At 43.1% G+C, this 25,665-nt stretch overlaps 1 protein-coding gene across 2 annotated transcripts in view; it reads right to left on the bottom strand.

Annotated features, from left to right (window-relative positions):
* Positions 1-25,665, bottom strand: part of MLKL (mixed lineage kinase domain like pseudokinase) — an 888,605-nt gene that overhangs the window by 592,287 nt on the left and 270,653 nt on the right. For both annotated transcript variants that reach the window (XM_078670353.1, XM_078670354.1), the window contains exon 2: positions 134-591. In XM_078670353.1, coding sequence (XP_078526479.1) covers positions 134-591 — 458 coding nt within the window. The remainder of the gene's footprint in view (positions 1-133; positions 592-25,665) is intronic.

Raw genomic sequence — 25,665 nt, 5'->3', positions numbered from 1 at the left:
CAATACAATACAAGGACCGGCTAGCGGTATATATCCTCCAGAAAATCTATTCAGTATATTCAAAAACAAAGGTAGACAGAAAATGAGAGTGAGAATAAGAGACAGAGGTAAAACGAGGAAAACGTACACTTACTTTCAAAGTACTTCTTTATTTCTTGCAGGTCTTCTTTAGCGTCCTTCTCATTTTGTCGCCTTAGACGATCCTCCTGAAAGAAGTCCAGAAACTTATTTCCATGCTCCGCCTGCAGCAGCAGGACCAGCCCATCTGCCGCATCTCCTATCCGGCCATTTATCTGCTCGAGCTCCTCCTTGATGCTGTTGGCCTGGAGCAGCTTCCTCCACCAGCCCATGTGCCTGTATTTGACGACCCAGTGCTTGGCATTCTCCATGGTAATCCGCAGCTCTCTGAGCACCTGCTCTACGGACTGGAGCATCTCCGGGTGTTGGTGGATCCTTTCTACAGGAACCATGAGGATCTTAATCCGATGACAGAGCCTCTTGCATTGCTTCTTGTTGCAGCTTGCCTGCTCGCACAGCGAATACACCCTTTGGGCCACGGACAGAATACCTTCAACAAGTTCCATCCTAGAGCTGCAAAGTGTCAAAGAAAGAAAATGGTCAGCTGCTGTTAAGTGGATGGCCAAACATAATATGGCTACTCAATGGACTTTGGCCATTATGGTGACTGCTGGTCACCCCTCAGCCCTCAAATGATAATTACAACTTGAATTTCATGAAAAATCATGTCATTTTCGTTTCATAAAGCTTTATTCGGTACATGTCAAACAATGTCCATAAAAGCACATAATAACGGCATAAAAATATTGTCAAATAGCAGAATGACAGAGGTCATTATTACAACTAAACATAAGTTAAAATAATTAAAACATCATACTTTTCCTCGCATGAATTGATTTAATAAGGTAGGTGGCAGTAAAACAGTAAACATCGGGATGATGCATGTTAAAAATCAGTTTCATGGAATCATGCACAGTACGAACTCCATATTTTACAAAAATAGGTTTTAAAAAAGCATTGCGTAGATCTCTATACAACTTACATGTCAAAAGAAAGTGCAAAGTGCATTGTACTGAAGTATCATCACACGGGCAAGGGCCAATCATGTCACTATAATCTCTCAATGGCTGAAAAGAATAGTAAATCACATCAACCTTCAGGTATAAAAATCTTTGGCAGACACGGTGGGCTCATGACGCCTCCTCTTATTCCTATACTTGCCCTGGAGTAGGAAATTCCTCTTCAGCTAAAGGAAAGCCTCTGCTTCTGTGCACAGCCACAGGAAAAGTTACTCTCTTAGTGTGCAACTAGGAAACTCAGACTTGACATGGTTCGGCGGTAATGGCACCACAACTGAGCGGGAAAAGGACCACAAGAAGCATGACCTACTCCTCGCAGCAAGGGAAAGATTCATCTAGTGACAAAAGGACATGTTCTCTAGCCACAACTCCAGTCAGATGCCCAACTAAGCCTTCTCAACTGCTGCCGAGATGCTATTACCAGCCAGCCCTGGAAGCAAAGTGCAGGTCACCTTGCCTGCTATTGTAACGTGCTCCTTTTTAGGACAAGACGCATGAAGACAGCAAAACTGTGAGGAAGGGAAATTGCACCATATGGAAGATACTGACAAGGGACGGAATGCGGTCCTTGGCTTTGCCATACATCTGTCCCTAACCTTCAATCAATACATTCCTGCAAGTGTCAAATCCCAAACACAACACTGCTTACCAGGTTTAAGTGTTTTCTTGACAATGTACATACCTCAGTAACATGCAGATTCTGGAATGCTCCCGCGTAGAAATGTGAGGAAAATATGTATTTATAGCCAAAGTTTGAGATTGGCAAGAGCTTCTGGGTAAGAAAACCTTATGAGATCCAAGCAAGCCACACCACCTTGAACTCCCCTCACTGTCTAGTTTTCAGAAATGTGTGGGTCGTAGGTTTCCCTAGGTGGCGGCCCAGAACAAGCCCCAACATTGACAGCTACCCACTTAGTGAAAACAGGGTTGGTTTTCATGGTAAAATTTGATGCGTCAGTTTGGCATTTTCTGTTCTCTCCTGTTGCGGGCGCGAGGCCCACCCACACAAGTGAGATACCATTTCTATCAAGAGAATTGGGGTAATCCTGGATGGTAGGAAGTTCGTGGCTCCAAGCTGATTGCACAACATCCCATCACTGAAATGTGAGGAAACTGTGCAATACACACATTTTCTAGCATGCAGTATTCCCACACTTCTCCAGATAAACACGGTGCCCCACTTAAATGGGTTGGCCTAGAGACTGTGACATAAAATGCCCAAAAATGCTAAATGGAGAGGTGAGGGATCCACAAATTTCCTCCCACTATGCGTTCCCACACGTCTCCTGATAACAACGGTTCCCAGCTTGTGTGGGTGGGCCAAGAGACTGACACAAAGGGCCAAAAACGCTACATGGAGAGATCAGCAATAGGGGTAGCTGTGGTCTTTCAGGCTGTGCTCAGCTGCCATCCATAGAAACCTACCAACTACAGACGTTTTTGAAAAGTGGACAACCAGGGGATTCCAGTGTGCTGTGCCTTGCGTGGATTCCACAAAGATGATTTTTACTCACAATGCTCTGCAAACCTCAAACTTTGCCTAAAATCATACATTTTTCCTAAATTCATGTCATGGAAACTTCTGGAATGAGCAGGAATACTCAAAATTCCTACCTTTCAGTGTTACCTCACTTGTCCTGATAAAAATAGTTCCCCTTTTATGTGGCTGGGCCCAGTGCCCGCAACAGGAGTGAAACAGAGCAAGTTCAATGGGAGACTTTGAATTAGTACCTTCCAAATGTAAGCCAGTGTGCAAGAAAGAAGACTTTTTACCCAATTCTCCCTGAATAAAAGGCTAGTAAAATCAGAGATGTACAAATAACCCCTGCACCCAAACTCAGTAGCTGGTTTACATTTAAAAAAGAACATAGGTTTCCTTCATACTCATTTTTCACTTGCTGTATTTTACCATATGAATTGCTCTATAATCGACGGACAATGAAAAACTATTGTAAGGTGCAACTCAGATGTTGGCTTGGATCTTGGAGAACCTTCAAGCACTGAGGCATATTGATGAGATTTGTCACACAGTGCAGCACAGAAAGTCACACTCTACTGCATGACAGGGAAAGAGGAGAAATGCACAGTGTTTAAAAGAATATGGCACATTCCTGCCTTTTCCCCTGTGCTGGTGACATTTTGGCTGCCTAGTGCCAATGCAGGCACCCTTGAACCACGGTGCAAGCATGTCTGTGTTGCATGCAGGATTGTTTTTGCGCAGGAAGGTTCACCCCTTGAGATGCACAGTCTTCTATCTATGTGTGTGTAGAATGCAGCACACATAAAAAGAACAAGGAAGTAATGAGGAGAAATACAAATATTTTACCACGTTACCCTTCTCTTGGAAAGGTTTATTGTTTTAGTGCATTCCCAAGTTTACCCGTTCTGGTAAATCTGGGAATGCGTCAAAAACCATGAGATTTGTCTGAGAAAACTCACACAAAAATGCCTGTGGAATGCCTCCCTTGCACAGAGTAAGGCAAAGCAGGGAATTGCCTGCACTGCTTTACTAGAGATTTATGAAGCCACTCACGGCCACACAAGGTGGCCTTACATGTCTTCATAAATCTCATTTGTGAGCTCCAGCGCTCTTGCACCACATTGCATGGTGAAACAGCGCTGCAACTTGGGTCATAAATATGGGCTCCTGTATATACCCATAACCAGAAGAGTCTACTGGATGTAATTTTATATTGCGTTTTTAAACCTGCCACTGTAACAAGAAGTTACAGAGTGAAACATGGGCACAAATGGCTGTTGTTTGCTACTCATTTTCAATATTTTTTGATTCCAATAGTTAGTTTCTTTGGAAACAGTTGAGGGTCTACCAAATGACCCTTTGCTGAATTGGGAATGTTGTCTACTTTTCAGAAATGTATAGCTTCACAGCATCAACCATGAGTTTCACAACTGTTTCCACCACAAACTGGAAGTAGGTTGAAAGCTCAAAGAAAAGCAGAAATGAGTTAGCTCCAAGAAATATTCCAAAACGGTGGTAAAAAGAACTTGCCTTTGATGCAGTTCTGCTTATTACTGAAAGCTGGGGAGATGGTGATTTTAGCACAGTAAATCTTTCTGTGATGCCAATTTTTGGGGGAAAAAATACCAGACACGTTCTTGTGCAGCACTTTTTTCCCCATTTGTACCCCCAACCTCCCAAAAATATTGTGCCTGACTAGGGAATCCACAAACCCGGAGTAGCTTTAGATTTCCATTGATGTTGGGAAAAAGGACATCATTTTGGCATGGGAACCTTATGTTGAGTAAACAGTTATGGCTGCATAAGCGCTAAGTACCCTAAAAGCAAATCAAAAGGGGTTCAGCACTGGGAGTGGTAGAGCCTAAGAACTTTTGGGATTAACAACAGGAAATGTACAGCCATGGGGCAATATTTCTGTAACAATATTAAGGACAATATTTATGTGAGACAATATTTTAAGTTGAGCCTTGTGGCAGTGCGCATACACTGCTCGCTCTGTGAGGCATGCAGAAGTTGAGTATGCTGTGTAATCCTTGCCTTCTCTATGCCCATATTTTTTATTGGCTGGTGTCATTGTCCTTGCTAAATGCTTGCTTCCGATTCATTAGGAGGCTTGTTAGTCCTTCCTTGCACCCGCCCTATCTCCATTTGTGACCGCCCATGACGATTGGATCTTTTACTTGGCTCCGTACAAGGTCGGCTTTATCTAGGGGGTGAGCACTATTTCCGTATGGCCACTTATGAGGGACAATGGCGGCTGCTATTTTCATTTTTTATTTTCGTCCTGAGCGCGGCGCCCGCTTTAGGGACACCGTACCAACTTTATTTATTTATTTATTTTAATTTAATTTAATACTGAGCGCAGCGTCCACTTCTGGGACACCGTGCTCTGTTTAATTACATTTTTTAAAATTTTTATAGTGATCGCTGAGCCCGCTTCAGGGACACCACACTTTTTTTTTTTTTAACTGTAAAAATGAGCGCAGTGCTACTTTTAGGACACCGCGCTCGGTTTCTTTCTTTTTTTTTTACTTTAACACTGATCGTGGCGCAGGCTTCAAAGGACCTGTTAAAGTAAAAAAATAAATTTAAAAAAACTGAGGGCGGTGTCCTAGAAGCTGCACCGTGCTGTTTTACACTTAAACAAGTATTTCACTAGGGAGATAACTTGAGTTCTTTGGTGTAGTGAGCATGGGGCGTATGTTGGGGCTTATCTGTCAGACTTACGGCATGGCAGTAAGGAAAACAAGAAGTGATAGGTTGAATGTTCAAATAAATCTCAACCACAGATAATCCCTAAAGCCTGCATTTCAGTCCATCCTATTTTTGTCTGCCATGCCATCTTGGACAAAAACTAGCAATATGCAAAATCAGCCTAGATCCTGCTTTATTAGGAACAGTCCAGCCGGATGTATGACGTTATAACGCATACTTTTACAACGCATACCATTACAACGAATTTTTTACAACGCAAAAACCATTACAACGCATGTATTTACAACGCATGTTTTTACAACGCAGGTACCTTTACAACGCATACCATTACAACGTAAGTATTGCTAAGTATGTATTAATTTTTTTAATTTAAATTAATTACAATTAATATTATTTAATTTAATTTAATGTAATTTAATTTAATTTAATTTAATTTCATTTAATTTAAATTAATTATATTAAATTATATTAATTAAATATATTATTTAATTTAATTTAGTATATATTAATTTTATTAATTTAAATTAATTAAATTTAATATTATTTAATTTAATTTAATTTCATTTAATTGATTTAATTTAATTTATTTAATTATTTAATTTAAATTTAATTTAATTTTATTTTATTTTTACCCTGTATCCCTGTACCCCAAAAACACAAAATTGACCCTGAACTCTAAAAATACCCCTGTTCCCCAAAAACCCCAAACTGACCCTGAACCCTAAAAATACCCCTTTACCCCAAAACCCAAAACTGACCCTGAACCCTAAAAATACCCAAAAACTGAAAACTGACCCTGAACCCTAAAAATACCCCTGTACCCCAAAAACCCAAAACTGACCCTGAACCCTAAAAATACCCCTTTACCCAAAAACCCAAAACTGACCCTGAACCCTAAAAATACCCCTTTACCTAAAAACCCAAAACTGACCCTGAACCCTAAAAATACCCCTTTACCCAAAAACTGAAAACTGACCCTGAACCCTAAAAATACCCCTTTACCCAAAAACTGAAAACTGACCCTGAACCCTTAAAAATACCCCTTTATCCAAAAACCCAAAACTGACCCTGAACCCTAAAAATACCCCTTTACCCAAAAACTGAAAACTGAACCTGAACCCTAAAAATACCCCTTTACCCAAAAACTGAAAACTGACCCTGAACCCTAAAAATACCCCTTTACCCAAAAAATGAAAACTGACCCTGAACCCTTAAAAATACCCCTTTACCCAAAAACCCAAAACTGACCCTAAACCCTAAAAATACCCCTTTACCCAAAAACTGAAAACTGAACCTGAACACTAAAAATACCCTTTTACCCAAAAACTGAAAACTGACTTCTGAAAACACTGCTGCCGAGGAGCAGGGGGCTATTCCACATCGCTCACCTGCCAGAGAGATCACCGCCGCACCTGGGACCCCACGCTGTCGGTCTCCCCTGCCGCCGCTGCCTGCTTCATCGCGCGGCCGCCGAGGGGGGAGACTACAGCTCCCAGGTAGCAGTGCGGTTGCACCGCCCACTTCCGCCCACGTTCGAGCCCGGAGGCGCTCATAGGGCTGAGGCTCCCTCCGCGTCGCGGGACGCGCGCGGGCGACGCCGGGCGGAGCCCGGGCAGAGGGCGGGCTGTCTAAGGCCGTCCAAAGACGACCAGGGACGGGACGGGCCACGTCCTTAACATCATGGGTAAGCGTAAACATGTGCCATCCTTGGTAGGCGAGGTGAAAGCAAAGGTGCCCAAGTACACTACCAGCATCCTCACGTATCTGACCACGACAGTTGACAAACTAACTACACAGATTGCAGAGTCGGAACGTGAGCTGGGTTTGGTTACTTCACCACAGAGCCCTGATACACCAAACACTTCCACCATTAACTGTATCCCGTTGGAACCCAGGGTGCTTATTGAGTCCTGCAGACCCTCCTGGTCACAATCCCCTACTGTCCTCCCGACCCCGGTACAGACTGAGACAGTGATACCGTCTACACCGGTGTCCACGGGTGATGTTGGAAGTACACTTCAGGGTCAGCCTGGGGTTCAACGTGCAGTGTATGTGACTGAGGAGGGAATCTCGTCCTTATTAGAGAAACTGTTCTCGGACAAGCTTGAATCTGCCCTAATTCAGATCGCCACTGACATTACGGACACTTTGAAGGATTGTGTCAAGGACCTTTTGGCAAAATGTGAGCGCATTAATGATGTTCTTAATACCCGGGCCCTTTCACCATCTATACCTCCGGCGTTATGCCCAACACCTGCGCTGGTTCCTGCCCCCAAGGTTGTTGACCCACCTACCACAACACCCATCATGGCTATGAGAGTGGCCATTGACAATCCTGTTCTAAACAATGGAAAAGTCGACAAGGGTATATATATCCCCATGCGGAAGGATGCACCTAGTGACACCCCAATTGTTAGAACTAGAGGTACCCAGGGGGAGCGGGTGGGAAGGGTGCCACCAGTAAATCTACCTCCTGATGCTACACCTTTTGTAGCAATTTTGGTAAATGTGCCTAAATTTGCTGTTGGGGAGATAGAAGAACATCACGCCACCCTTCTCAAACATATTAAAAACTGGTGCAATGCAAACTGCACGGGTGAAGGCGACATCGCAAATAACATTCTGACAGGCAGAAGGGTCAACTGGGTGGGTTCAACCATGAAAGAGGTAGCAGGAGACTGTGTAATAGTGAACTTTAAATCTAGAAATGTCTCTAGCCGCCTGTTTTGGGATAGTTCCCCTTTGGACCCTGTAGGTAAGAATGTGCGGGCAATGCCCCTTGGCTTCTTTTATCCACGTGTTTTCAGGTCAGGTGGAGGAGATAATACTTTGTCACACTATAGTGCAAATGTGCGGGATAAAAACAAACCTATTCTGCCGTTACAAACTAGCGATTGGGTGACAATACAACCAAGGGCAGGTGGCTCGGCAAATTCTGTAAGGAATACTCCTACTATAGACTTAGTTGTATCAAACAGGTTTGCGGCTTTAGCCAATGATATTGATATTGACTGACTAGAGCACGAACATATAAGCCCGATTAACCCTTGTAATGAAATTGTCCCTATAAATGTTTCATGCAACACAGAAAGTGCTCCTGCAGATGACCCTTTAGATCTGGACAGGGGGAACATTAGGCTACTCTCCTGGAATATTGCGGGTCTACGAGCAAAGCAGGAGGATACCTTTTGGTTACAGAAGATTAAAGAATATGACATTGTGGCCCTACAGGAAACTTGGGCAAGGGACAATGCTTTCTGGGTGGATGGCTATAAATCGTTTTTTGTTAAATCGCAGAGCTCTTTGGCGGGCAGGGATAGAGGGGGTCTGTTGTTTTTAGTTTCAGTTAAACTGGTAGGTACTGTTAAGGAAATCCCCAGTTTCTCACATTATTTCCAGTTGGTGGAAATCCTCCTGGCAGATAATAACAAATTAGTATTAATAAACTGCTACAATTCCATACAGGGGGGTCCCGCCAATTTTGTTTTAGAAGGATTGTCTTCCTTTTTAAATAATTATATGTCAAAACAAACCACTTTTGTTCAACTCATAATGATGGGAGATTTTAATGTTCATCTCTGTGGGCTACACTGCCATATTGAGGATGATACGGGCCCTGATCATACAATTTTGCCACATTTCGAGCATAGCCCAAAGGGTGTGGCAATGGAAAATTTGTTATCCTCCAATGACTTATTTGAACCTGGGTTTGCAGACTTGAAGGATCGTGTGGCCACATATAATGCAAGGGGGAGTGAATCAATCATTGATTATATCTTTCTGTCCCCGGGTCTTCTCCGTTATGTTTTGGTTTTATAATGCCATTGTAAGTGGGTTTAGTGACCACAACCCGGTGGCGCTAGTCTTGGACGTTTCCATTGGCCTGAGTAAAATGGCCTTGAGGCCCACCGCTATAACAGATGTAAGGAGTAAGGACCAAGGAAGGCGCCTGAAATGGTGCAAAGTCTGCCCAGAGGACTTTTTAGGCTTAATTGAGCAAAATATGGCCATAGAACTTGAAACATGTAGGGATTTAGATAGGGGAGGGAAGGAGGTGGTTAGTGCCTTTGAGGCTATTTGTTCCAGAGTGGAAAAAGAGTTAACAGCCAGACCAAGGAGGGGACCTGCCCCAGCTTTTGGCTGGTTTGATCACACTTGCTCTAAAGCACACTCAGCTTTGATGAAAGCCCTTAACCATTCTCCCAGAGATAAGCAACTGGTGGCTCAACTGAGGAAAACGTACGCAGTGGCGGTCAAGACTCGGAAAAAGACCATTAAAGAGGAAGCTTGGGACTCTTTGATGGATTCTACCACCCTCAAACAAAGCTCCAAATTCTGGTCCATAATTAATAACCCTTTATTTTCCCAATCAAATAACATAGACCTTGAAGTTAACATCTCCGAAGCAGAGTGGATCAAACACTTTTCTAATATTTATGGGTCAAATGACATGGTTGAGACATTTTCTGTGCCTGGTTTCCCAGCCTCCATGCCCAAGCTTAAATTTAGTAAATCTGAAGTGGAGGTTGCGATTAAAGGCTCAGCTGGTAATAAAGCCCCTGGCCCAGACGGGGTTCCTCTCGATCTTTACAAACTCAACCCAGGGATGTGGGCAGAGATTTTAGTTAATGTTTTTAATTGTGTATCTGAGGGGGGATTCCCAAAAACTTGGGCTTGTTCAATTATAGTCCCTATTTTTAAAAAGGGCCAAAGAAGCGATCCTTAGTGTTTCCAACCTATATCCTTGCTGGATTCCTCTATGAAGGTTCTGGGCAAAGTTCTATTGGCAAAAATTAGTAACTGGTCCATGGAAAACGCCATTTTAACAGATGCTCAATATGGGTTCCGCTCAGGTAGAGGCACAGAGGACCAATGTCTAAATCTTCACTTGTTAATTTCAAAACACTCTACGGCTAAAAAGGGGTCAATTTTTGTTGCTTTTATGGACCTGTCCACGGCTTTTGATTTAGTTAACAGAGCTCGGCTGTGGAACATGCTGTTAAAACTGGGTCTTGACCCGCCTCTTGTGTACTACCTTGCTGAACTTCACAAAGACTTAAAGGCCTCGATTAGAATGGACCAAGAAGGTAACCGCACAGCCTGGTTTAAATCGTGCAGGGGTGTTCGGCAGGGTTGCATCCTTGCTACCTTGCTGTTCACTCTTTATATAAACTCATTGGAGAAAAACCTTTTAACTGCCACTTTGGACACACCGCGTGCAGGGGATACTTGCATTCCTGTCCTCCTGTACGCGGACGACGCTGCCTTGATAGCCCGGACACACTTAGGACTACAGAGACTTTTAAATGCTTTTAGTGAATTTATGTCTTCTCTTGACTTAGTGGTAAACAATTCCAAATCTCATGTTATGGCTTTTGGGGTTCCGAAAAATAATACCAAATCCTTTTACTGTAATGGTGAAGTTATCACTAATGTCAAAATTTTTACTTATCTGGGTGTAATTTATGACACAAAGGGCAGCTGGGTTCCCCAAATTACAGCCAAAACTAAAGCTGTCAGGAGCTCGGCAAATGCAATTTTAAGTTTCTCCAGGAGACTTGGTGGGAAGCCTACTGGTGCATTACTGAGCCTGTACAGAGCAAAAACTGTGGCAATAGCCAGGTATGGTTCAGGCTTGTGGGGCCATGTTAACAGTGAAACCATTCAAAGGGAGGAGAATAAGTTTCTTCGTTCTATACTAGGGCTCCCTCAATCGACAGCCACGTTTTCTATACATCAGGAGCTTGGCCTAGGGTACATTACCGATATTCTTGCAATGGCACCTATTCTTTTATGGATTAGGACCTGGACTAATGTAAACCTAGGTCTTAATCATAAAATATTGATGGACTGTCTACATTTGGACTGGTTTAAAGTCATCCCTTGGCTGTCTTACATTCAAAAGTGCTCCTTGGAACTCGGTCGCCCCGAGATCTTTTCCGCCCCTTTGGGTCTAAAAAAAATCTGACCTTGAGTGGGTCAAGCTCAACTTCTCCAAATTGAAAAATCTGGAGAGAGAGGAATGTCAACTCACAAAGCTAATGGTCAGAGCCCACTTTCTGACCATTACCTGCCTGGCCATACAACCGTATCTTGCCATAGTTAACATCCCTTTTCATAGGTGGCTTCTGGTAAAATTTCGTTTTGACCAGATTTATATGGTTTTTTTTGACAGCCAAGGCTGGTTCAAGCAGGAGGACGCACCTGTGACAATTTTTCACAGCAAGATAATATGCACATAATGCTGTTCTGCCACTTTTATATTACGCCAAGACAGAAATACCTGGTGCCTATATTGAAGGACAAAGCATTCCACCAGGCAAAACCAGCCCTCCTATATCTCCAAATGTTGGATTCACCTCTAGTCATGTTCAGCGTGGCTAACTATCTTGTTGCTGCTGCTAGGATTAGGAGGAGGCGACTGTAAATATAGCAGGCGGTTCGTTTTATAGGATGGAATATGTTTTTAACTGTTTTTTAACTGTGCACATCATTGCTATAATTATTTTTAAATTGTATATTGTTGCCTAATATTTTATGCATTGTACCATGAAATTGAATTGCCCTTTTATAATGATTGTAGTATGCTTTTATGATTTTTAACTAAATCGAATAAAGTGGTTTTTGACTTGACTTGACCCTGAACCCTAAAAATATCCCTTAAAAAAACCCAAACATATAACATTTTAAATATAATTATAAAAATACCCCTAAAAAAAAAAAAAAACATATAACATTTTAAATATAATTATATACTTACCAATACTTACGTTGTAATGGTATGCGTTGTAAAGGTACCTGCGTTGTAAAAACATGCGTTGTAAATACATGCGTTGTAATGGTTTTTGCGTTGTAAAAATTTCGTTGTAATGGTAGTGCGTTGTAAAAGTTGCGTTGTAAAGGTTGTTTCCCGTCCAGCCAGGACTGTCAGGACCCCTTTAAATGGGCCCACAAGCAACCACAGGCTGCTTTTGGCATGGTTAGGTCTTGTCAGTCAGGGACAGCTTGAGTTCTGTGGCCCAGTGAGCACATTACCAACATCTAGGCTTACCCGGTTGTTAGGACAGGAATGCCCACTGCATTGTATACAGGTGTACACCCCTGCCTTCAGTGACTCAACTGCATGTGGAAGAGGTGTTGTTATTTTTTTGTCGACCCAGCTATCAAGCTAATTGAAGGAAATTGCCATTTATGTTTGGCCACCCCAGATTTGTTTCCTTTTACAGGACCCAATATATTTCCTGGCTTTAGAACTCTGTGCACTTTTCCCCTGCTAACCTGTAGTAAAATGCCAGTGCTACCACTTTAAACATAGATGAATAGGCACAGTCCTAACTGGAATATTTAACTTGCCTACAAGTCCCTAGCATATAGTACAAAGTGTGCCCAGGGTCTGAAAGGAAAATGCCACTACTGGACTGCAGCAACTATTGTGCCATACACCACAGTGCAAACACAGCTTCAGACCTACCATCGTAGCTGGACTATAGCAGTGCAAAAGCTGCAATACGATCAGTCAAACTAAGCTGCAGATTTATTTAGATTTTATGCTGTGTTTACATCACAAAAAAGTGACGTGAAATGGCGCAAAATCTATTTGTCAGCTTTTTTTCCCAGCACTAAGCTTGTTTAGAGCTGGAAATAACGTGAAAGTACGCGAAGCTGCACATGTCAATGCTTTGCATGACTTAGAACCAAGGGGGCATACCATGGATGGTGCATGGGTGCTCCCATGCAACCACTCAACGCTGACGCTAAACCCAATTTACTAAATAAAGTATACGGGTTTAGTGTCAGAAAATAGTGCACCCTTCAAATAGGTGCTATGAAGGAGAAATGCTTTTTTTCTCCTTTCATTTTCCGTGTTCGCATGAGTGCTGAACTGTACAGCAGACATACAAAGTGGGAACATGTTTAAAATTAGTATAGACATAGTATTTTCTATTGGAAGGGTATCCTTCCAGTACGAAACCTATGCTAGACTCACAGAGACACCCTTGCACCATGGCACCAAGGTGACTCCGTAGCACACTGCAGCTAATTTCAGCACCTGCATTAGGGAGAGGGGAGGAGAGTGCCATATTTCAGTACATTTTGTGCTCTCCTGCTCTCGCCCACTCATGCAGCACTGCATTTACGGATGCTGCCCTTCGTGAGAAATAGGTAAATCTGGCCCCTAATCCTTTTGACAGGTCAAAAACTTATTTTTAAATATTAATTAAGCAACCCTTATGTAGGCCTTGTAGCCCACAAGGCAGATCGTATGGTATTTAAAAAAACAGCATGTAGATATTTAATGTTAACATGTCTTTCTAGTGACTGGCACCCAAAGGCTATTTATACTAGAGTACAGATTAAAATGAGACCAGCTAGAAAAAAAGTAAACTATTTTAATAGCTATTAAAAAAACAATTCGATGGTTACGTCTGATTTTTAATAGATAGAAAGAAAAAGTAACTCTTAGAAAATTACCTTATCCCTGCCTGAAGTGCCTGGAACAGGCAGAGAGGACTCCTCTAAACTCTCCAGAATATGCAGGGTGGGACCTGTAGGCATACTTTTTTACACTACAGGGTAAAGTCCTTCTTAAGTCTCAAATCGTGCATGACAGATCTGCTGGGTTCACATATAACACTTTAGGCACACTTGAAAGTGCGAGAACAGGATGTCAAGGCAATTCTTGTGAATCTACTGCTCGGTTGCTGAAGGTCTCAGATTTTGCCCTACCTGACTTCTGTCCCTGATTTTATTGTGGGTATAGTGGATCCCCAAACTGGATTTAAGTGTTAGATGTGAAAGGACACTAGGATTATGATAGTGCACTGTACACACAGACATCCAGCCCAAAGAGCTCAAGTTTAGTGTGGCAAAAGATTTTTGCCATCTTGAAAATGGTGGAAGTGGGTAGGGTTGGACATGGGAACTATCACCTCATCAGCTAGGGAGGACCCACGAGTCACCTCACTTGCTAGGTTGTGCAAGGCATAAATATGGCATCTCCAGGCACCCTCTTCCAAACACTTTCTGGACCTGAGGAATAACAGAAGAAGACTGAACCTGCTGTGTGTGACCTCAGAGGAGCCCTCTTTCTCCCAGGACAAAGAAGTGGACTCAAAGGGTCATAAGGCTGATTTCATGTTCAAGCTACAGGGATACAACAAGCTACAAGAGAACTTTCCTGCAAATTAACAACTAGACAGTGATAACTGGACCAGGACTAGACTGGACACTGATGCTGACCTTAGCCTGAAACCCCATACATTTTTAAACACCTCCCCTGAGGTCCTGGGGGATTTGGAAGAGTACTCCGGGGGTGGATTGGATTTAAGCGACACCCCAGACACCAGAACCTTAGTTCTGATCTGAAACAAAGGACAAAATAGAGACCCGTGCCTGTACAAACTTGTGATACTCTGCAACTGTGGCAACATTCCTGGAGCTGCACGATTGCTACTCGTCCTGGACCAAAGACCGCTTCCCCCAGACAGAGGGACCCCTTTGAGCGCCAAAGGCAACTCCAGACTACCCTGGACTAGAGGCACAATTCCCTTGCACACCGCAGGCAAAAACAATGCACTAGAACCATAGAATTGCTAGCCATCAGGCCCTCTGAGGGATCGCCCAAAAGTAGATGGTCCAGTGCATTGTAGAAAATATAGTTCTGACCTCCCGCAAGTGTCAGACGACTATCGTTTTTCCCCAGAACCTGGACGTTGAAGCAACGTTCTGCTGACCTTTGCTGCCAAGGCTTAGTGGTGGCAAGTCCTGCAACCGCCATCTTTACGTGTCGCTGCATCTCGAGGGAACCCCGCAACACCTTCATCCGACATTGTCAGTGGCCTTGTTATCAACTTTTTGCACCTGTTCTTTTACCAGTACTGTGTAAGCGGTAAAACCAGCACCCTCTTCAGTGCCACGGACAGCCAGGACAACTCTGCACCTGGGCTTCTCGAGCCAGGTAAAATCAAACAGTTGTGGCTTCTGAATCACCTTAACCCTTCTTGGGTTCCACGCAACTCGACCTGCAAGTGACCGATTGTCAATAGTGCTTATCTCCATTGACCGCAATGTTAAAGCTTGGCAGTATTTATTTGCAATGATTTATTATTGTTTTTAAAACCCAAATCTCTGGTTGTACATATCCAATTTACTTAGTTTTGGTATCTAGATTTATATAAAATCTGCTTTATTTTTATAAATTTGTGTCGGTTTTATTTTGAGTTGTATCAATTACTTATCATCCATGTTGGTACTCTGATTGCTCTTTGCCACACTACCAAGAGCTAAGGATTTACTATTGTGAACCCAAGGACCATCTTTGAGGAATTGTGAGTATTGCATGGTGAAGCCTAACCAGTATCACCACTTAATCCGCTATCTTCCTATATACATTCCATGTCTGGAAAATGAGCATTAAACTGGAACCCAACCCATCTCAGTCCTTCAGCGCTCTTCTTGACCAAGGAAGGGAGTGCTGTATGACCAGGGCTGGTGGCTGAATGACAACCGATCTCCCAGAGGCAATGGGGTGTCAGCTGAAGTTTGTACAACATACTGGGGAGAAGCAGAGGGTCTTCCTAGAAGCCTTACTGTCAACTCAAAAATGGAGTACAGTGCCTAGCCCTGCAGGAGGAAACATTATTCAGGAGGTGAAATCTGCATGTTCCCAGCGTGTGGAACACTAGAAGCAGCTGATTATCAGTGAAGCCCATCCCAACCTGTTGTGAGGGGTCTTAAGGTTGCCCAGTGTGGTACATGTTACAAACCATGTAAAGAAACTTATCAACCAGAATGTCAACATGCTGTCCGACATGCTTTTAGCGCCTGAAAATATGGTACTGCCACTGCCCAATGCAGTGTGTCCCTGTTTGACGTCAGCATTGCTACCAAAATGGAATTCCTATCCTCAGCCCGGAGGCTACAGCACCCATCTGCACCCGGCCCAGATTCCACTATTATAAAAGACAAGCACCAATTTGCACCCAACTATGAGGCCACCACTGCCAAAGACGTGTATCCTCCAAGTAGGTCTGCCATGCTGTTCAACCGTGGTGGCCAAGTAAAGAGCAAGACCACTGCCCCTAGGACCCCACCACTGATGCAACACCAAGGGGTAAGATCATCAACCATACGACCACTGCCCAAATCAAACGTCCATTGAACAGGTAACATGGGGCCTTAACTCACAACCACTGAAAGAATGTGTACTAATCTTGTAAAGGTGAATCTTTCATTAGAATGCTAACCATTGCTAATGCAAACTATTTAGGCCTTGATTATTGAACTGACCTACGAACTATCCAATGGCATAACCGCTAGTGCCTAATCAATACCTATTCCAAAACATTTGCGTAAGTTACCTTAGACATTAGCAAACTTCCAGGAGCAAGAGAGGGCACCACAGTGGATACAGCACTTTAACAGAACTCATAGATGTGATCACAACCCTCTAACTCCACTGGAGTGTGTGGTATTTTGTTTTGGTATGAGATTAAAGTACTTTAAAAAAAAAAAAAAGATTAGCCCTGAGCTATCCAATAAGTTATTGTGTTAGTTGGTTGACTGATGAGTTCTGACCTCTTTCCTGAGCACTATATCCTTAAGTGGCCATAGACTGCTTGTCATTGCTCCCATGAGAGTAAAGTATGGGAAAGGTGTATAAATGTTTACGTTGCAGGGCGTGGCTATCCAGCCAAGATGGCGTACGCAAATTAACGCTGCTCTACACTTCACCCCTATTATCCTGAACAATCCTTTGTAATAGCTGCCAATCTGGCCAGCAACATGAGCAGCATCGCCCCTACAACGAATACCTATGAAACGAGGAGCGAGAGGTGGTGCTGGGTGGACCACCTGTGGAGGAACTGGTAGAGGTTTGCGAGCGACACTGTGGTGCTGAGAGGCCGCAACAAGGAAAGTAGCAGTTGGAGTCGAGAGGCGACAGATGCGACTGCACAGCATAAAAGAGAGAGGGAGACAGGCCTCCGGCAGCTGGCATAGAGTGTGGAGAACAGGGAGGCGGACTGACCCGGGTCTGGCTGTGCACGGCTGCCGGGGCGTGAGGTGTAGCCTGTGGGCCGGCCCACACACTACTAGAGCTCAGGAGCACCAGGAGGAAGGAGGTGTCAGCGGTATTGGATCGGGGCATACATATGGCTGCGGGGGCTGTGAGCTGGAGGACAACGACTAGCAGACACAGAGGGAACACTACGCCACCGCAGACTTGAGGTGAGATCGGGAGAGAAAGTTGAGCCCCAGCGCACATACTGTGCTACTCGGAGTTGGGAAATGCTGAAAGGAGTCTGGGGGCCAGATCGTGCCCAGGAACGCCGCCTCTCCAACACAGTGGTGGTCGGAACAGGCGTACAAGCGGTGGTGTTGAGAAGAAGGCGCCTGTGAGTGGCCAAGTCGGGCTTGCAAGCTCTGCTCAGACACTGCAATGCCAAGTACACCGGACGGCATGTAAGAGACACCTGAAACCTGGAGCACTCAACACGCAGGACCTGCTGGCAGCTTGTGAACACAAGGCCCTATTAGGCAACAGAAATCGCATGCCCTCAGTGTGAAGACAGGGAAGCAACGGACTCGAGTGGAAATGCCAAAACGAAGCCCTAGCCCAAAGACGTGACGAGAGGCAAGTCGGGCCACGAACAGCGGACATCCAGAATGCACAAGGCCCATGTACTGGCCTGGATAGTACGCGCGACTGCAGGGGCTGTGACCTGGAAGACAACAGCGGGCTGGCAACAAGGGAGTACTATTGTACTGTATTGTAATTGCATTTATATAGTGCTTACTACCCCTGACCAGGTGTCAAAGCGCTTTTTGGGCGAGTAGCACGCTACTCCGGGACCCATAGAGGATTAGTGTTGAATTAGTATAGTGAAACATGCAAGTACATTTTAAGTGGTGAATAGGTTAGTCAGTTATTTGGAATTGGAATGATAGCAGAAGGATAGAGGAGGAAAAAAGGTTTGTATTTATATAGCGCTTGCTGACGCACGCTATTCAGGAAGCCTACAAAGGATTAGTGGTGAATTATGGTGAAATATGAAGTAATTTCAGTGGTGGATATTAGTCAGTTACTTGGAGTGAGAAGGATAGCGGAGGGATAAAAGGGGAAGAAAGATTTGCATTCTTATAGCACTTGTTACCCCTGATGGGTGTTGAAGCGCTTTTCTGGCGAGTAGCACGCCACTCCGGAACCCATAAATGATTACTGTTGAAAATTAGTACAGTAAAAAATATGAAGTCATTTGAGTAGTGGATATGTTATTCAGTTATTTGGGTAGTATATTAGTATAGTTTAATATGGAATTTGAGAAGTGAACATGTTAGTCTGTTAATTTCGATTGAAAAAGATAGTGGAGGGATAAAAGAATGAAGGATTTTTTTTTAGGTCTTAGCAGTATGAGGAGTCTTTTGGAAGAGTAAAAAGGAGTTTTGGAGGGGAGGACTCAGAGGGAAGAGTTTAGAAAGGTTTGTTTTAGGGGATCGGTATAGTAAAAGAGGTGTCAGATGATGCAAGGAGGGGTAGAGTACAGGGTCGTACTGGCTGTAGCGGGCACCGAGCAATCCCCCGGTGCGCTGCACGGGTTGGGGCCGGTTTTGGGCCCTTGGGGGCCGTTTTCGTTACAGGGCCGTTTTAGCAGCATAGCTGCAAAATCGGCCCTATAACAAAATCGGCCGAAACTCCGCCCTGGCAAAGAGCTCGGCTGCACCCCCAACCCCCAGGGGGAAGGGGCGAGCACTTTGTCAGGGCCGTTTTTTGTTCCCAGTCCGGCCCTGGTGGAGTAGGTGAGAGTCTAGAAAGGGTTATTTTGGCAATCATAGTAGTGGTATGGGGTTTGGGATAAATGAGAGAGTGGATGTAGAGGATATATTGATAGATGTATAGGATGAGAGATAGGGTAGTGCATTGGAAGGGGTAGTAGAAGAAGTTTGAGATGAGTCAGAAGGTTGGGCTAGAAGATAAATTGAGCGAAGTATAGGCTGAGAAATAGGGTAGTGCATTGGAAATGCTAAATTGGAAGAAATTGATAAATATATAGATCCATAATTACATTGAAAGTATATAGATACATAAAGGAGGTTGGTATTTGTAGATTAAAGATATTGATAGAGGCACAGGATGAGAAATAGGGTAGTGCATTGGATATGCTTTTTCAGGAGAAAAGTAAAAGTAAAAGACACACAGATCCAAGTACATGGAAGGTACATAGATGCACAATGGAAGTATGTACATGTAGACGTAGACCAAAGATGATTTTTTATTTATTTATTTGTTATCATTTTTTTTTCTCTTGACATAATTATTTTACATGTTTATACAAAGTAAAAGGATAGGTACATATCTATAGTGAAAACAAATGCTTGTATACAGAGGGATATGCTGTAAATTTCTGTTTGCGTATGGTGCTTATGTGGGGAAGAGCCAAATCTTGAGTAGTTTTCTGAAGTAAGGTGGTTGTCGGTAGACCTTATGTTGGGGAGTAAAGAGTTCCATAGTTTGGCTGCTTGAACAGAGAAGGATGTGCCACCCATGTTTTTTTTCTTGTATGGTGGGATTTTGAGGCGAGATGCTCCATTAGAGCAGAGGTTAATTTGTTGAATGTGTTTGGTGATTTTATTCCTGATGAAGAGTGGTCCCATTCCATGTATTGCTTTGTGGGTGATACAAAGCAGCTTGAACCTGGATCTACTGGCAACCAGTAACCAATGCAGGGCTTTCAAGGCAGGGGAGATGTGGTCTCGCGGTTTGATATGCAGGAGTAGTCTGGCAGCCGAGTTCTGAATCCGTTGTAGTCTTTTCACGGTCGTTAAAGTTGATCCGTGGTAGAGGCTATTGGCGTAATCGAGTTTGGACAGAACAAGGGAGAGGGTAGCTTGGACCTTGTGTGGAAATCCCAAATGAGGGAAAAAATTTGTCGCAGCGTTTTAATAGTAGCAAAGCTTGATCTTGCTAGTTTATCCACTTGGGCATTCATCAACAGCTTGGAGTCCATGGTCATTCCGAGGTTTCTTACTTCCCTTGATACTTTAGGCAGTGATCCCAGTTCATCAGGCCATGCGGCAAGCGGGTTGTAATGTTTCCAATCGCCACACGTGAGTATTTTAGTTTTTAAAGCATTCAATTTGAGATGGCTCCAGGTCATCCACTGATCCACGGCTCTGAGACAGCTTAAATTTGGTGATTTTCCAATGTCTTTGGGGCATTGCAGTTGAAGGAGTATTTGCGTTATAGCACGGAAGGTGAAATGTATTGATCAGTACTGGTAATGACTTCATGTAGATGTTGAAAAGCATGGGCGAGATGATAGAACTTTGAGGGACCCCTGCTTTTGAGAGTATGGTTTGGACGAGAAAGGTGGGTATGGATGACATTAGTTCTGTTTCGAAGGTAGGACGCGATCCAGTCTAGAGCAGTTCCCTCTATGCCAGCTTCATAGAGTTTTTGTTTCAGAGGGTCATGGTCAACCGTGTCAAAGGCAGCTGAGAGGTCCAAGAGGAGTAGCGCAGCAACCCCGTTGTGGTCAACTGTATTCTTTAGGTCATCCCAGATGGCAAGGAGGGCAGATTCAGTGCCTCTTCCCGGACGGAATCCTGTTTGGAAGCCTGAAAGTATGTAATTCTCTTCAATGCATTGTGACATCTGGGCGAACGCTGCTCTTTCTATCAGTTTGCCCAGGAACGGTTCATTTGTAATGGGTCTGTAGTTGTCAGGGTTCAGCGGGTCCATGTTTGTTTTCTTCAGTAAAGGGCGTATGTATGACTTATTGAGTACTTCTGGAAATATTCCAGTAGTTAAGGAATCGTTGATGATTCTTCTTACTGGAGTGGCAGCAGAGGTTGTTAAAAGAATTGTCTTGAAAGTTTGCGGCGGACAGGGGTCAGAAGGGCTGCCAGCAGGCCTGCTTGCTTTGACCAGGTCCATAAATTCATGGTGTGAGATGTGTTGGAAGGAACGGAGAGGCTTGATTAGAGCATTCTTGGATTGTTGTTTTGTACAAGGGTTAGTGCTGGTGCTTTGTTTCTGTTTTAAGTACGATTCCAACGTGTCTGCTTTGTCCGTGTAATGATTTGCCATTTTGTCTGTGAAATCTTGAGTAACAAGATGAGTTTCTTCTAGGCAACTTGGTTTGCGAAATTCATTGAGTATTTTATAGAATTCTTTATTTGCACATTTAGTGTTTGGAATTCTGTCTGAATAGTTCCTTTTCTTAACTTTTTTGATAGCCGACTTGTATAATCTGTTAATTTTCTGTAGGTGAAGTTTGTCTTGTTTGGCATTTGTTTTGATCCCGGTAAGTTGCAGCTTTCTAAATTGTTGTTTTATGTCTTTTATTTCTATGTTTCTCCAAGGCGCTTTTTTTCTTTTGTTCTGTTGTGTGGTTTTGAGTGGTATCAGGATGTCAAACGCTTCCTGTAGCCACTCATATAGATTTTGAACAGAATTTATGGTTTCCAGATTTGTACTGGATGTTAGTTGTGTTTCCAAGTGTTCCAAATTGAGTTTGTTCCACGGTCAATAGGTGGATGGATGTAAGGTAGATTTAGGTGAGTTGCTTAGCGTTGTTTTGGAAGGCAAGCAAGTGGTGGTCTGACCATGTGTCTAGAGTTATAGTTTGAAAGGTAACTAGTTCAGTATTAGCAAAAATTACATCTAGGATATGTCCAGTGGTGTGTGTCGGATTGTGGACAATCTGATGTAGGTTCAATGCATCGAGGCTGGTGATTATTGTTTTTGGATGGGTCATATTGGGTTTATCAAACCAAATGTTAAGATCACCCAGAACGCATCGGTTGGAGTGTATTGTTATCAGGTTTGAAACTGTGTCTAGAAGTGCGTCTGGGAATGTTGCCTTGCTAGGTGGAGGTCTGTAAAGGAGCAGGAAGTTACAGGAGGAAGACGGTGTAGGATTGCATCATGTTAGAAGAGCCTCACAATTCTTTATGGAGATGTTGTCAATTTTAGTGATATGTATTGTTTGCCTGAATACAACAGTTAGACCACCTCCTTTTTTGGCTATACGATTTTGGGTGATTATTTGATAGCCTAGATAAATGGCTTCATGCAGGACTGGAGCCATATCTTCTCCTAACCATGATTCGGTTATGAATAGTAGGTCTGGTTTTGCATCTGTGAGAAGGTCGTAGATGTGATGCTTGTTTTTAGAGAGGGATCGAGCATTTATTAGTAGACAGTTTAGTGAGTGGCCTTTGGTGATAGTGGTACTTTGTTTGGTAGAAGAGTGATCAGTGTTGTGTGGGTTTGTAGCAGGTGTGTTTTTAGTGCTGGTATTAGCTGTATTAGGATATCAATCGTGTAGCTGTTCTGTATCGCGTTCCTCATCCAGCATGCTAAGAAGGCATTTTGATGGTTCTCTGTGTGTATGTGTTGGAGATGGTGTTTGAGAGAGAGTTGGAGTGCTGTGTTGCTTTTGTGGTGTAACATTGTTCTGAAGTAGACATGGGGAAGCAAAGTTGTGAGGTGTGGCATGTTGCTTATATTTTTTGTGTGTGTTTAAGGCGGAAGGTGTAGGAGTCAGGGGAGGTGGTGCAGCATGTAGGTCATGTAGTAATGTTCTAAATTGTCCAATGGATGAGAGGCGGTTAGAAGAGAGGTGCTGTATTGCTGTTTCTGTGTTAGGTGTGGTGGAAGAGTGAAAGCTTGGCATTGGAGTTTGTTCCTTTGTGTGGCTTGAAAAGTAGGTATATGTTTGTATTTTGTGATGATAAGTATTATGAGGTGTTGCGCTTTGAAGATCTCGTTGTGCTGGTGTGTGTGATGTTTTGCTTTTGAGGAGTAGTGAAAAAGGGTGCTGATGTATATGTTTCATGCAAGGAATTTGGTTGTGTAGAATTGTTTGTGAGAAGAGGTTGTGACCTAGAGGGGCTGGTGGTGTGTTTATGAGTAGAGTGTATGTTGTGTGTAGGAGGGAATGAAGTAGAGCTGAGAGTGTTTATCTTAGACTGGTTTGTTGCAAGAGTTACAAAGTGTGGTGGTGTGCAGTGTGTGTGTTGTGGGTTAGTGTTATAATGGTAGAAGGGAGAGGAGGGTGTTTGTTAGACAACTGATGGAAGGATGATTATATGTTTGTTAGTGATAAAAGGTGGTCTGTTAGGTGTAATTACAGCAGGGAGAGTGTGTCTGAATGGGAAGTAGTTATGTATGGTGTTGATTGGCGTTGTGTTAGTGATGAGTTTATTGGTTAGTGGTATAGGATAGAGTTGTGTACTGTTTGTAGGCGATGGTGGATATGTGTGGTAGTTGGGATAGTAGGGTGTGTAGATGTGGTTTGATTGGGTTTGTAGTGCATGCTGGTACATTAATCTGTGCATAGTGTTGTGCGTGGTGTGAATTTGGTGTGAGTGTGTTGCTCTGTTTGTGGATGTGGATGGTGTGGGCTGGGTATTGCTAAATGAGAACAAGCATTAGCATAGCCAATAGGTCTTGCCTTTGGGACTTTATGTGTTTAGGCCGAATTTTTGGCTATGTTGTAGAGTAGTGTTGCTGCTTTGCATTATGTTGAAAAGTTATAATAAGAAGTGTTAATTATTTTTGTTACTTTTTATAGAAATGAAGATGACATATATACCTGAAAATCTTTATTAAAAAAAGATTTTAATGAAAAAATGTCTTCTATTTTTTGTACTTGTATGTGGTGTGTAATTATGTTGCATTTCGTTGTATTATTTGTAGTGTATGTTGCATTGAATGTAGTGTATTTATGTAGCATATAATTATGTGTCACTGAGTGGTATTGTTTTGAGTGTATGTTGCATTGAGTGTATGTTGCATTGAGTGTAGTGTAATTATGTTGTATATAATTACGTGGTACTGAGTGGTATTGTGTGGTGTATATTTTGTATTTAGTAGTGTTTATGTGGTGGGTAATTATGTGGAATTAAGTATTGTGTGGAGTGTATGTTGCATAGAGTGCAGTTTAATTATGTAGCATTTAATTATGTGGCAGTGTGTGGTATTATGTGGTGTGTATTAATTTTGCATTGAGTAGAAGTAAGTATGTGGCGTGTAATTATATGGTATTTAGTAGTATTATGTGTAGTGTATGTATGTTGAATTGAGTAGAGTGTAAATATGTGGTGTGTAATTATGTAGCACTGAGTGTTATTTTATTGAGTGTGTTTATGTTGTGTTGATTAGAGTGTAATTATGTGTCTAATAATTATGTGTTATTTAGTGGTATGTGCAGTGTGTTGAAGGTGCATGGAGTACATTGTAGTTATGTGCCTTGTAATTATGTGGTACTGAGTGGTAATTTGTGGAGTGTATTTAAGTTGTTTGAGTATAGTGTAGTTATGTGGCTTGTAATTATGTGGTATTTAGTGGTATGTGTACAACTACAATTATGGCTCGCTAGACCTGGAATTCACTGAGACTGTCCGAGGAGGAAATTCCTGCCAGTCAAACTCCTCCTCCTCAAAGCAAACATCCAACACTCCATGCTATACCCAGAGAGTCTAGCACGACGCAAGCAACATATATTCTAGACTCCCAAGCAAGCATCCAACTTCATTAGGAAGCACCCATGAAGCGAGAAACCAAGCCCTGGCATGAGGAACCCACCACTATACCGAAATGATTCCGAAGAGGGATGTGCTGGCATCCCGCAAGAGGACAGTTGGGAACCTCCACCCTAAAGCCTCACCACTATGTTACACCGGAAGTGCTAGAACGCCACTCACGGAGCGTGAACATTAGACAGTCATTGTTTAATCTATAGAAGAGAGAGAATTATTATTTATTTGAGCGCTGGACAAAGCAGAAGAGATGAACTGAAAATCCTTTGGTGTCCTTGCGATCAGTAGGGGGCCGTCAGAGAATATAGTAACAGTCAGTCCATGCAACTTGACTGAGCGCCCCGTCTCCTTATTCTGTCTGCCTCGCTGCGACTTGAGCCACGGTCAGCACGAGGCACTGTTCACTCATACGTGACACAAAAGCGGGATGAGGCTAATACAGAGGAAGGGCGGGGGAGAAGTATAGAATGGTGAAATAGCGAGAGAGAGACAGAGGTAAGAGAAATGTATTCAACGAGCGAGACATTGGAAGCAGAGAGTGAACGGAAACAGTAAAGGAGATAGAAAGAGAGAGGAAAGCAAAGGGAGTGATAGATGAGTGGAAGAGGTAGAGAGCATTGTAGAGAGAAAAATAAAAGCATGGGATAGGTGAGGGAAAGAGGACATCAACAAAAAGACATAGAAGGCCACTAGGTGACGTAAATTGAGAGGCTAGCTAGTGTACGAGAGGTGAGGAAGCGAGAGATGAGTCAGTGAGTTGAGAGGCAGAGAGAGAAAGGAAAGATAATGGTGAGTTAAAAAGAGACATGCGATTTGTAGAGAAAGGTA

This window comes from Lissotriton helveticus, chromosome 12 (genome assembly GCF_964261635.1).
Source record: "Lissotriton helveticus chromosome 12, aLisHel1.1, whole genome shotgun sequence".
Lineage (NCBI taxonomy): Eukaryota > Metazoa > Chordata > Amphibia > Caudata > Salamandridae > Lissotriton > Lissotriton helveticus.
Note: the sequence above shows the minus strand (reverse complement) of the source record. Positions and strands in the feature narration are given on the sequence as shown.